General features: G+C 47.9%; 1 protein-coding gene across 1 annotated transcript; it reads left to right on the top strand.

Moving 5' to 3' along the window:
- The first annotated feature begins 8,273 nt into the window (after positions 1-8,273).
- Positions 8,274-12,387, top strand: LOC144737796 (uncharacterized). The gene has a single exon (XM_078620665.1). The coding sequence runs from the start codon at positions 10,536-10,538 to the stop codon at positions 12,108-12,110; it is 1,575 nt and encodes a 524-aa protein (XP_078476791.1). The 5' UTR covers positions 8,274-10,535; the 3' UTR covers positions 12,111-12,387.
- Positions 12,388-14,164: the final 1,777 nt, after the last annotated feature.

Below are 14,164 nucleotides of genomic sequence, written 5' to 3'. Positions count from 1 at the left end.
CCTCGCCGCAGTAACGGCGACATCAAAGACAGCACAAAGCGAGGGGGCAAATGTTTAATGTCGAAAAGAGGACTCTGCTGTTTCTGGTGACGCACACCACCTGCACTGCACCACGTGGTGCGCCCGCCAAGCGCGTGGGGGCGGAGCCTCGCTGTAGTGACGTCACCTCTGTTACGTCATAGCCACGCCTCCACCCGCAGTCGAGAGGAATGCGCACGAGTGAGCAGCAGCAGAAGAAGCCTTTGCAGAGCGAATCCTCAACGAGGTGAGCGTCCCTGTTGACGATGTGTGTTGTTTATTTTTATTGCACGTTTTGACTACAAACTAAAGCTTCATTATTTTTGTATATGTTGGTATTTGGATTTTCTGCAACCAAATTAGGACTATTAGTTAGGTTACTTGGCATGCTCTGACATGTTGCTGTTACTGTCATTGTTTAGACCCAAAGCAAGTCAACATTTAAGTACGTTCATAACTAACCTGTTCAAATCCTATATAATATGATTAACATGTCTATAATGATTGTGTTCTGATTGCCTGCAAAATTGTGCCCTGCATTACATGTATTGAATGTTATCCAACACGGGGGAGGAGTCTGCCTTTAGTTCAGACCCTAGCTGCTGCCATAGACGTCTCTTATCTGTGACGTCACAGCCACATGGGCGGTATCTCTGACATCACGTGACCAACGACGTCATTCTCGGGTCATAATTATTTAAGTATGGTCATTTGACCCCAATGACCTACAAGACATAGGGGGGCCTTTATCAAGCAGTCGATTTATACAAATGGGCTGTGCATCAACATGCTTGTCTGGTTTTTGGAGCTTTCGTGACTGCAGGAATTATTCTTTGGTTCTTTCGGTAAAGTCACGTATAAAGATAAAATAATAAATTAAATAATAGCATACAACGTTTCGATTGCAACACAAGCAATCATCATCAGGTATAATGAAATAGCGACACAAAATCTAACCAGAAAACCACAGACAGACATATAAGCAGACATATATCACCAAGATACATAGAGAGAACAACACAGGTACAGAGAGGGGTGATCGTCTCTGTGGGGTGGCCTTAAATAGACAGAGGGGGGCGGAGGCAGAGAGAGGGAGGGGTTAGAGAAAACATTTACATGTCAATGAGTACGAAGAGACGCGTAGTAAAGTACGCAGGCTTAGAGGGAGAAAGAACACACTAAATTAAACAACCTAGCAAAGTATCGAAATGTTATGTAAAACGACACAGAGAGTCGGTCAATAGACAATTAACGCATAGCCTGGTCGATTACGTATTTCAAAGATTGCTAAGTTAGAATTTAAGTGTGAAAATTCTGCCTCCGCCACCCTCTGTCTATTTAAGGCCACCCCACAGAGACGATCACCCCTCTCTGTACCTGTGTTGCCCTCTCTGTGTATCTTGGTGATATCTGTCTGCTTATATGTCTGTCTGTGGATGAGTGAGTGATCTGACGCACGCGTGAGTGGGTAAACAAGCGAGTGAGTGGACTTGTAAAGCAAACGGCACGAAAGTGATTTGATTAGTACAGCGAGTGGTCAATATGTAATAATTGAGAGGATGAGTTATTCAAAAGGCTGCTAAATCTTAGCGTTTTTACAACCTCTCCAGGCCCTCCAACATCAAACAGAAACGACTTCTTCCCAACAACATGGACAGACAACGCAAGTGGACTGAGATCTTGGAGGACTATGATGGTAAGTCCAAAATACCTGCAGTGCGTGGTTTTTATGCAGAGGAGGCAGCTCCCTGATTAATTTATTTTAGTAGACGTGGCGGTGATGGGAAGAGGTAAAGGTCAAGTGTGCACACAGCATGGATTTAGAACCGAGTTTCAGCCATATTGGTTTAAATGAGGGTCTCAACTTTATGAAATTGATGATCTCAACATGCTTACAAAAATATTACTTGTAAAGTTTTACTGCCATGTGACTAATGTTTCTCAACAGCAGGTCATGTTATGTGTTAAGAGGTAATTACAAGAATCTCATAATTAGTTGTGTGAATATCCACGTGCTTCGTTCTCCAATACATTACTCGTCCTTTTAATTAATTTTTATTTCCGTAGCCCGGGAGTCATGGCGCCAGTCGACCACGTGGGGGGACATTATGGATGAAGTGGACCCTTTCCCAGGCCAAAGCTACGAGCATCCCTCCCCAAAGGTGTGTATAGGGTCTATGGGGGTCAAACACCACATTCTCACACCATTTTACCACACCATTGCACCAAAACATCACTACAACTCACATTATCTCTTCACGTCACCTTTCTCATCACACCACCACCAACTCAATACAATCGTCACAGACCCTCAATGCGTCAATACCATCACGACACCATCTCTCCAGAACATTCCACAATTTCACCTCTCTATATCACAACACCATCTCCCAACACCATCACTCCATCTCTCCATCATCACGTCATGCCATATCCCACTCGTGCAGGCAAATGAAGTCGCCATTCATTACCAATGAAGACAGGGTGATATCAGGCAATCTCATGAATTATGTCTGTGAGCTGATTGGAAGTTGCCATTCCAGCTGCCCATTATGGGTGCTGCAATAAAATTTGTCCAGATCATGGGCATCCAGATCTTTACAATAGAACATTCTGTGGAAACTATTGCCCTTGATGATTGTTGCAACAATCGCCATGAAATCGTTGTAGACTATCACTGCATTAAGTGCGTGTATTGAATTTGTGAGAATATGAGGATGTAACATGTATTTTGATAACATTAGGTGATGGTGTATATTCATACGTGTGCTAGCATGTTTGCATGAGTTAATGTGCATTATTGCATCCGTACATAGATGTGTCTGTATGCATTTTTGTTTGTCTATGTGTTCGTCCATGTTTGTGTGCCTGCGAGAATGGATTTTGTCCTGAGTGCGCATGTCTGAATGGTCATGTGCTTATCTTCGCGTGAACAGAGGAGCATTGGGGAGGTGAAGAACTTCAGCGGAGTGAAGCGTCTCCAGGAGGACAAGCGCCTTGCGAAGGAGAAATGCACAATGGAAGAGAAGCGCCCCAATGAGGTGAAGCACCTCGCCAAGTTGAAGCACCAAACGGAGCAGAAGTGCCTTCGAAACAATATCCTCAACGACGTGAAACGCGTCATGGAAAAGCGCCTCCTTGAAGAAACGCGCTTCATGGAGGAAAATCGCCTTCGCGAGGTGAAGCGTCTCAAGGAGAAGCATCTGGAGGAAGAGAAGCGCCTCATAGATGTGAAGCGGGTCAAGGAAGAGAAGCACCTCATGGAGGAGAATCGCCTCTTTGAGGTGAAGCGTCTCATAGACCTGAAGCGTCTCGAGAAGAAAAATAAGCGACTTGAGGAGAGGAGCTTTCGCAAGGTGAAGCTCCTCGAGGAGAAACGTCTCATGCAGGAGAAGCGCCTCGTTGAGGTGAAGCGTCAAGAGGAGGAGGAGGAGGAGCACTTGATGGAGGAGAAGCGTCTTGTGGAGCAAAAGCGCCTCGAGGAAGAGCAGCGCCTCGCCAAGATCGAGCGACAATGGCTCCAGACCGCTACCACCAGCAGCAGCACCACTACCACGGACACCACCTCCACCACCGCCGCCATCGCCGCCGCCACCACCGCCACCTCTACCACCGCTGCCACGTCCTCCAATCCTGTGTTGAGCCCAATTGCTCCGAGCTTTGGAGAAGAGGGCTTCCAAGAAGATAAAGCAAACTCCGGAGTCGCTGAGCCACGGTAAACCACTCTGCGTGTGCGCCCTGTGTATTTATTTTTGTTATTTATTGCCATGCTTCTCACGCAGCATCAGCCTTACTCGGTCTCAAGACTTTTTTCAGGAGGATCCTGCCAAGTTTGCTCGCATTTTGCAAGAAAGTTGCTACTGTTTGCGATCCAAATTGAACGATTTGCATTGCTTGTGTGGGTTCAGTAACAGGGAGAAGGCTGCAGAACCTTCCCAGAACAGGGGGCTGCATAATCCACACGGAGAATGTGGCCAAACGTGGAAATCAAACCCAGGTCAATGTTGCTGTGACGCACAGGTGCTCAAGCCCTGTCGCGCTCTCAAAATTCACAAGACACTGCAAACCCCACGTGTACATTCCGCTATACTGTGGACAGATTTATTTTTCATAACTGGTTTCTGGGTTAGACCACATAACGAAGTGGGCATATCTTCAACATGTAACCCTCCATCCACCGTGAGATTTTCGCTGTCTATCGCCTGTTGCCAGGCCAGCTGCCAAGTCGCTTTGTAATGCACAGCAACAGCTACCACTGAGAGGGGTGTCCAATTTAAAACGCGATGAGATGAGAGATGCGAGAGGCTCATCGCATGCAATGGATGTGTTGAAGCAGCCAAATGGTCGTGCACTCATTCTTCACCGCTTACAGTTCAGATCTTGCTTCCCGCCTTGGCTATTATTGCTGCTGCATTGACCACACAGATACACACCCATTACGTCACAGTGGACGTTCAGGATCTCTATCGATGCCATTTGAAATGCTTAGGACATTATGTGCAAGGGGTCAATTAGAATGTACATATATAAAAATGTCAATCTAGATTTGAAGTTTTCGTGACTACAGGGATTCATACTCTTTGGTTATTTCGGTAAATTCACGTAGGTATGAAATAGAATAAATAAAATTTAATCACGACGTTTCGATGGCCATGTCGTTATTGCAAGAAAGTTTCTTGCTGTGGTTTTCCCACCTGATGATGATTGCTTGTGTTGCAATCTAAACGTTGTGATTTAATTTATTTTATACCGACGTGACTTTACCGAAAGAACCAAAAAATGTCACTTCAAATTATTCAGCTAAATTTGCACAGCAACGCCACCCACTACTGTGAAGCTACAGCAGCCTGTGTGAGACACAGCTGCACCTATCTCAAGGATAGCCTAGCGCCATGAGAATGACAGCACCAATACTAAGCACACTCACTAGCCATGTCGTTATTGCTGTTTCTATTCAGCTCGAATTAATCCGCCACACATTCCACCCACGGACGATGGGGAGATGGCGATGTCTCCCGTAGCAGGAAGGTGGAACAGTGTCGTGTTGTCTCTTCACAGATCTGAGCCAGCTCAGCCCTCCTCCTCACTCGTCCAGGCCTTTGAAGTGAAGACAGAGGTTGTGGAGAAGACGAAGGAAGAAGTGAAGGAGATGATGGAGGATGAGGTAGAGACAGAGGAGGAGAAATCGGAGGAAGAGAAGGCAAAGGAGGACGAGATTGTGATGGTGACAATGGAGAACACGGAGGGAGAGGAGAAAGACAATACAGAGATGGAGGACAAGGAGACAACAAAGGATGAACAGATGGTCGTGGTGGAGGACATGGGGACGACGGACAAAGGGGAAACAATGGTGGTAGAGGAGGAAGAGAAGACGGTGGTGGAGATGGTGGTGCCGGAAGTTGAGGAGATGAAGGAAGAAGAGATGGTGCTAGCGGAGGAGAAGAAGATGGAGAAGATGGAGGTGGCGCAGGAAGAGGAGGAGGTAGAGGAGAAGATGGTGGCGGAGGATGAAGAAGAGGGGATGGAGGAGGATGAGACGGAGGAGAAAACGGAAGAGGTGCAGGTGGAGATGCACGAAAAGAAGAGGAAGCGAGGGGGCCTCGCTCGAGTGGCGAGAGCGATCGCCTCACTCCTCCGCCGCGTGCTGCTTTGTGGTGGCAGGTCCACCGCCCAGTAGGGGTGGTGGCGGTGGTCGTGCATCGGTGCCAACCGTGACCGCTATCACCACACTACCCACCCCGTGATACTCGCTACACACACCACACGGTTCCCCAGAGAGACGGTGCCACTGGGACCACAGCTGGGGAATGAAGCTGAGCAGCAGATGCCAGGACTACAGCGGAGAATGACTGCTGCCATGAGACCTCACATCACACACACACGGGACTGTGTCATTAGCATAGCCGGCCCCACACTGGGCCCCTTCCATGCTGGTTTTCATCCAGGCAGTCCTCATGTCTGGATGTTTTCGCCTGAAGACGACCGCTCGTGTTGCGATCGAAGCGTAGTGATTTATTTATTATTATTTTATTTGTTCTACCTACGTGACTTTATTGAAAGCACCAAAGAGTATGAAAGATATCTTGTCTGCTGATGTTGTTCATGTCCGTGTTCATCGATATCCCACATTGCTTACACGTACACACCACACACAATAAAATAAATAGAAACTAGAACGACTTCCGGGAATGGGCAAAGATCGAGGAAACTCTTTCAATGGAGCGAGTTCAGTGTGTTCGATTCAACATCTCTGTGTCAGTATGTGTCTGTTCGCCTCTGTGTCTCTCTCTGCCTGTCTCTCTGTCTATCTGTCTCTGTGTTCCTCTTGTCTGTGTCTGTCCGCCTGTCTTGTCTGTGTCTGTGTGTGACTGTCTATCAGCGTCTGTCCCACCGGAGTCAACGACTGTCAGTAGCAGCAGGCGCCCGTTCAACTCCCACGGCTACACGCGACTCAAACTTGCTCCCAACATAAAGACAAAGATCCCCCGTGTAGACTGGATAGAATGTTGGGGCAAGTGCTGTTAGCGAGCACCTAATACAAAGACAAAGATCCCCCGTATAGCCTTAACAGAATGTTGGGGCAAGTGCTGTTAGCGAGCACCTATTAAGATTGGGACGGCACACGAGGGGGTGGGTGTCCAGCACCACGCCCGGCCGCCTTTGTCTCCCAAGTGGCGATGTTGACACACCGCACCGGGTACTCGTTTGAGGCTGAGTCGACGTAGGGGAGGCTCAGGACCGGTTCAGAAAGTCGTCACTGGCGGTGTTGGCCACGAGCGGGAATGGAACTCGGCTGGTCGGTGCGGAGCGCAGCGCTCACCACGACACTGCCGCTCCCCTTGTCAACAAACTTGAACTCCAACCCCACTCTCTGACGTCAACGCTCAGCGTGACCTCATCGGCGTCAAACGCCAGGGGGCGGTGTGCCTTGCTAGTGACGTCATGTCACCCACTCCCGACCGCCAAGCTCTTGAGCGTGACGTCACCTCCGTTCGGCCGCTGCCGATATCTGTTCCAGTGCCAATCCTTATTTGGGCAAAGCCACGCCCGGTGACTGGCGGCTTATTAACATAATGTGTTCGTGAAAGTCGTCGCGATTTGAGAGCCGCTCATTGTGGGAGGGGAGTATCATCGTACCCCGCAAGTGACGTCATGTCACCTGCTGCCGCGTGACGTCGCGAGGGACCAGGAAGTTGTCGATCCGCCCGTGCACTGAAATCCGAGGTGAGAAATTCTCATCGCGGTTGTGGTGGTGGTTGTTGTTTTGGTGGTTGTGGTGGTGGTGGTGGTGGTGGTTGTTGCGGTGGTGGTGGTTGCGGTGGTGGTGGTTGCGGTGGTGGTTGTGGTGTGGTGGTTGTGGTGTGGTGGTGGTGGTTGCGGTGGTGGTGGTTGCGGTGGTGGTGGTTGCGGTGGTCGTGGTTGCGGTGGTGGTGGTGGTTGCGGTGGTGGTGGTGGTTGCGGTGGTGGTGGTGGTTGCGGTGGTGGTGGTGGTTGCGGTGGTGGTGGTGGTTGCGGTGGTGGCTGTTGCGGTGGTGGCGGTTGCGGTGGTGGCGGTTGCGGTGGTGGCGGTTGCGGTGGTGGCGGTTGCGGTGGTGGCGGTTGCGGTGGTGGCGGTTGCGGTGGTGGTTGCGGTGGTGGTTGTTGTGGTGGTTGTTGTTTATTGAGGTAGAGCCTCGCGCTCTCTCGTAGGGATGTCAATTGAGTATCAGCGAGCATGGAAGCGATGTCCAGGTTGGAACTTTACAACGTGGGGCCTTGCCTCCTGCCCTCGCCTGATCGCGTTTGCTTCAATTCTCTCGTTAAAGTTGAATTTGTCTTGACCCGGATCGCCACTTTGTAACTTTGTTTTACTTTAAATATTAACACAGCTGCTATACCGCTCTTGTTTTCAGAAGCGACCTTCCCACTACAACAACAAGGTGAGGCTCGTCAACAGCGTGGCTGTGTTCACTCTAGACGCGTGGCAGTGTTCACTCTAGACGCGTGGCGGTGTTCACTCTGGACGCGTGGCGGTGTTCACTCTGGACGCGTGGCGGTGTTCACTCTAGACGCGTGGCGGTGTTCACTCTAGACGCGTGGCGGTGTTCACTCTAGACGCGTGGCGGTGTTCACTCTAGACGCGTGGCGGTGTTCACTCTAGACGCGTGGCGGTGTTCACTCTAGACGCGTGGCGGTGTTCACTCTAGACGCGTGGCGGTGTTCACTCTGGACGCGTGGCGATGTTCACTCTGGACGCGTGGCGATGTTCACTCTCTGCATGTAGAGGGGAACAACCGGGGGATCTGGAGGGAAATCAACGCGACCACGGGGAGAGAGAGAGAGAGGGGCACGCAAACTCCAAATATACAGCCAGCATCAGGGTCGGGATCGAACCCACAACTTCCTGTATGCCAGGAAAGGTAGTTAACATCACACTACAGGGAGAGAGAGAGACACTCGGCCTCGGCGATGTTGATTGATCCTCAATGAATTACTTGGTGGAGTCAGGAAGAATTAATACTGAGCGGATGAAGGTGGCCAGGCGTGGGTCTGGACACACCACCACCTGTTAACCATGCCAGTGTGTGACAGTGTAAAGTTTGTTTTCAGTAAAGTCTATTAACGCTATGGAACACGGAGGTTATATCAAAGCAGTAGTTTATTTTTTGTTTTCCTCTGGAACTCTTTGTAAGAATGGAAACAGTCAAGAAGTTAACACAGCACACACATGCAGCTGAAGTCAGATCTGTTCATCCCAGCATTCAAGGACATCGTGAGCCTGGCTGGCTTCACACATCTAATATGCGATTGAACATCAATTTATACATTTCTGCATAACACAAATAGTATTATTTTCAACACCTTTTTCTATGTTAACTGAATTGAGCTTTTATAAATATTCCTTTTGTAGCCAGACAGCCGAAATTTGTGACCATTTGCCCTCATTGTGTGCCATAATAGCTGATGAATTTGGGAAACTTTTTCACTATACAGTAAAGCCTTAGATTGCGAGCATAACTCGTTCTGGCAACATACTCGTAATCCAAAGCACTCGTATATCAAAGCGAATTTCCCCATAAGAAATAATGGAAAACGCAGATGATTCGTTCCACAAGCCAAAAATACTGTATTCATATATTTTTTTTTTATACAAAATACCTTTTTAGATTTATATTATTAAAATGTAATATAAAGTAATCAAATTTATTAATTTCATTTAATCGTGGCTGGTGTGAGGGAGACGAGAGAGAGGAGAGGAGGAGGAGGGTTATTGTGTAGGACGACTTTCACTTGCAGTCCAGTTACTAATGAACAGTCACTACACTTGGACACAAAGCATTCTTTACGCACACACACGTATAGTAAACAGTATATTGTACGCTCGCACGGATGTTGACTATACGAGTGAGGCACGCCGACTGAGACCGAGCATGGGAGATGATTGCCCACAATCCCGCAGTGAGAGAGAGTAGAACCATCGGCTCAGTTGTGATCACGTGACGCTCGGCAGACAAAGCATATACCGTACGTACTAGGCCTCGGCAAGGTAAGGTAAAAGGTAAAAACAATGAGCCTACCTTTACCCTACCTTTTACCCTTACCCCATACAAATTACCCGATTACAGGGTAATTACTGGGGTACTACACATCAACAAGGTTTATAACGGTAAATGCTAGGTATAGCGCTTTAATCATATAGAATACTCTCGATGATTCCAATTTTACACGCTTGTCGTTGTCGTATCCTCAAATCTTGTAACTCAATTTTAACCCACTTCCCAATGGGATATGGACTGCAAACTTGGTATACTTATGTCATACTGATGACAATACTATATTCTATCATAAAAAATATATATTTTAAACATTCTTTTTATATGTTATGTTTCGGCTTGGGTCTAATTGTCCACAGTCAACTGACATTGGCTGTAATTGGCCACGGTCCCTTACGTTGTGGCAAGCTTCGGGGCCACTTCCTGGAGTCGTGGAGTTCTGCCATTACTCGTACATTTCATAACAACGTGTTTAAAAAATAAGTTTTTTTAAAAATAGTACTTACTAAATGGAGGCCACGGACTGCGCCACGGAGCTTTTAGCGGTAAACAACGATACAATATTTACCGGGTAATACTTCACGCTACCTTTACCCTACTGGGTAATTCCTTGAGATACCTTTACCCTACCCTTTACCTTACCCCTTGGCATGTCGACACCTTTACCCTTTTACCCGGTAAAAAGGGTAAATTACCTTACCATGCCGAAGCCTAGTACGTACTACAGTACTCGTATTGCAAGACATCGCTCATTTATCAAATTAATATTTATTGAAAAAATTTGCTCGTCTTGCAAAACACTCGCAGACCAAGTTAACTCGCAATCCAAGGTTTCACTGTATCATGAATATATGAATAAGTATAGACGTGTAAGTCACGTGTGACTGTGTATTTGTATTCTTCTGTGCCTCGATACTGACGTGTAGATGGCGTGGATATTCTTTTTCTGTCTGCAGCTGTTGCTTCCTTTGCAGGATTGGTCTGATGGAGCGAAGGCACTCGGCACAGCTCGGTACAACAAGGCAACAATGCGACCGGTGTGCATGCAGCACGGATGGACATTTGACACAGCACCAGGGAACTCACATAGGAGAAAAACCCTTCAAGTGCAGTGTGTGTGGGAAGGCGTTTGCACATTCATCTACTCTTGTAAAACACCAGAGAACACACACAGGAGAAAAACCCTTCAAGTGCGGTGTGTGTGGGAAGGCGTTTGCACTTTCATATACTCTTGTAGAACACCAGAGAACACACACGGGAGAGAAACCCTTCAAGTGCAGTGTGTGTGGGAAGGCGTTTGCACAGTCATCTGCTCTTGTAAAACACCAGAGAACCCACACGGGAGATAAACCCTTCAAGTGCAGTGTGTGTAGGAAGGCATTTGCACAGTCATCTACTCTTGTAATACACCAGAGAACACACACGGGAGATAAACCCTTCAAGTGCAGTGTGTGTGAGAAGGCGTTTGCACAGTCATCTTCTCTTGTAATACACCAGATAACCCACACGGGAGATAAACCCTTCAAGTGCAGTGTGTGTGGGAAGGCGTTTGCAAAGTCATCTACTCTTGTTATACACAAGAGAACACACACGGGAGAGAAACCCTTCAAGTGCAGAGTGTGTAAGAAGGCGTTTGCACGGTCATCTACTCGTGAAGCACACCAGACAACACACACGGGAGAGAAACCCTTCAAGTGCAGTGTGTGTGGGAATGCGTTTGCACAGTCATCTGCTCTTGTAATACACCAGAGAACCCACACGGGAGATAAACCCTTCAAGTGCGGTGTGTGTGGGAAGGCGTTTGCACATTCATCTACTCTTGCAGAACACCAGAGAACACACACGGGAGAGAAACCCTTCAAGTGCAGTGTGTGTGGGAAGGCGTTTGCACAGTCATCTGCTCTTGTAAAACACCAGAGAACACACACGGGAGAGAAACCCTTCAAGTGCAGTGTGTGTGGGAAGGCGTTTGCACAGTCATCTGCTCTTGTTAAACACCAGAGAACACACACGGGAGATAAACCATTCAAGTGCGGTGTGTGTGGGAAGGCGTTTGCACAGTCATCTGCTCTTGTAGAACACCAGAGAACCCACACGGGGGAGAAACCCTTCAAGTGTGGTGTTTGTGGGAAGGCGTTTACACTTTTACCAAATCTTCAAAGACACCAGAGAACACACAACCATCACAAGATCCACAAGGTGTGGAGTCTGAAATCAGCTTGTGAAAGTCAAAGTGCTGCAATGAGTCCATCCCTCATGAAACAAGAACCGGATGAAAATCCCAGCTTGGATACTTTGAAAGGTATCGAGGTGAAACATGAAGATGTGAAGGTGAAATGTGAAGTGATGGTGAAGAGCGAAGAAGTAAAGGTAAAATGTGAAGATGAAGATTCAACTCCAAAATCGGACATTCACATCGATGGAGGCATCGTGAAGCAGGAGGAGAATTCTCACTGTGAGGCAGAGCGAGGCAACTCCCAGCAGTTTGTGGAAGTGGAGGTGTGGGTTGACTTCCTCCGAGACAGTAGAAAGTCAAATGGAGACCCGGGAGATGTGTAAGCTTGAGACGATGTCGCTCCAATAGACACACCTTTGTCACAGGCCTTTAATGACAAGAATGTGAAGTTGAACACTCGGTTCCTAGGTTCAACCTGCAGGGTAAGAGCGGCCAGTCTTTGTGGACCTGTGTGTTGGGTAGATTTCTAACCAGGAGCGAGAGCCAATAAGCTCCCAAGCATTCACTGTTATGAATTGCATTTATATGGTGCTTACTTAATCGCCTCGGCAACTCGGAGTTTTGTATCGTATCTCGTTTCAAACACTCGAAGAGCACCTCCAAGTAGCAGCTGCCCTGTGTGGCACAAGGTGGTGGCCCTGCACCGGCCTGCATGTAGACAAGAGTCTGTCAGTAGAGGGCGATGGTTGATGTGGCACCTTGGTTGTGGAGTTTGTAGGTAATGTTTGGAATTTGCTCAATTTTGACCCAGACACCAGCATTCGTTTTGAATGGCGCAATAGTATTAGTTAAAATGATTGTCAATAATTCAGAATGATTACTTGTCTGATGGTGTGCGCACATGTAACATTTTGTCTATAAGGGTCAAACATTGAATAAGTCATGTTAGGACAAAGTTTGTGTTTTGCAAGTAACCTGTACAGATCACTCGGGTGAGACTCATTGTTCTTGTGATACAGGTCAAAGGGTACTTTTGTGTTTTCAGGAAGCGTCTGCCTCTGGAGCAACTCATTGTCTTTTAAATAGTGAGCACGCTCGGATCATTAATCAGTTACAAGGCATACCAATTAAAAGTTATACGAAAAGGAGGAACATTCTCTACAACACGAATTATAATTTTGTATTATGTGTTGTAATACATTTTGTCGAATTAGGACGAGAAATTGTCCTTGCTGATTTAAAGTGACGAAAAAAATTGCACACGAGCGACGCATCCACGCAAGCTCTCGATGCTCCGTTTGGAAGTTTGAAAATGAAACAACTTTGAATTGTATTATGTTTTGAATTACATAAATGTACTTCATTAAAAGCTTATTCATTGAAAACGATATATAGTGTGAATTTTCTCTCGTCGTGAAGTAGATGGCCTTGCTGGGGGTTCAGTTTGATGCGGACTTTCACCTGTTTGGGATCGCGGGATCGAGATGAGGCGACACAGAGCTGGCCGCGCGATAAGACCGCCGTCTGTAGATCGATTCCAACGCGATCGAACGTCTGTCCCTGCCCCTCCGTTGTTCATGCAGGGGGCACGTAGGTTTGCAGCGCCCCCTGCATGAAAGCGACGGAACGTGCAGCATTCGTCACGAAGTTGTGCGTAAGCGCCATAACAAGGCGCTATAAGCTGACCTGCCACCACGTGCACTGGTCAACAGGGAGCAGGCGAGAGAGAGCGAGGTGCGTAGGGGTCGACCAAAGGTTAAACCCCCGGCCCCCCACCGTGACCGGAGACTAACACCCCTGACCCCCCACTCGTCCCTAAGGCCCATTAAGATCTTTCAGAAGTCATCTTCTTGGTTCTTTCGGTAAAGTCACGTAGAAGGGAAGTAATAAAATAATAAAAATAAAACATAATAAAATGAAATAATTCTCACGACGTTTCGGCCACAACGCAAGCAGCCGTCCTGCTTGCGTTGTGGCCGAAACGTCGTAAGAATTATTTCATTTATTATGTTTTATTTTTATTATTTTATTACTTCCCTTCTACGTGACTTTACCGAAAGAACCAAGAAGATGAATCCCTGCAGTCACGAAAGCTTTAAATCGAAATCTTTCAGAAGGTTCTGGGACGGGGGGGGGGGGGGGGGGGGGGGGTCAGGAGGGGAGGGGTGATCCCGACCTGGGTATAAAAGGCCGGCCCTCTGGACGGACCGGGCAGTGTTCACCAACTCAAGCCTGAGGACATCCGAAGACCTGAAGACTGGAACAGCACCCGGGGACCCTCAACCGAGGCTCTTGTTAGAGCCGGGTTGTAGCGGACCCGAGGTGAGCTCAGACACTCTGGGACCCTCCCCCAGCTCTCGCCAGAGCCGGGTTGTAGCGGACCAGAGGTGAGCTCCAGTACCCTGGCTGGGACGGGTCGTCCAGTCTTCCCTTAACG

The sequence above is a fragment of the Lampetra planeri genome, chromosome 74 (genome assembly GCF_965212315.1).
Source record: "Lampetra planeri chromosome 74, kcLamPlan1.2.h2, whole genome shotgun sequence".
Taxonomy (NCBI): Eukaryota; Metazoa; Chordata; class Hyperoartia; order Petromyzontiformes; family Petromyzontidae; genus Lampetra; species Lampetra planeri.
The sequence above is the reverse complement of the archived record's forward strand: the minus strand, read 5'-3'. Positions and strand labels throughout refer to the sequence as shown.

Excerpts from the sequence above, each read along its gene's own strand:
- LOC144737796 (XM_078620665.1), top strand. The coding sequence starts at position 10,536 with ATGGAGCGAAGGCACTCGGCACAGCTCGGTACAACAAGGCAACAATGC.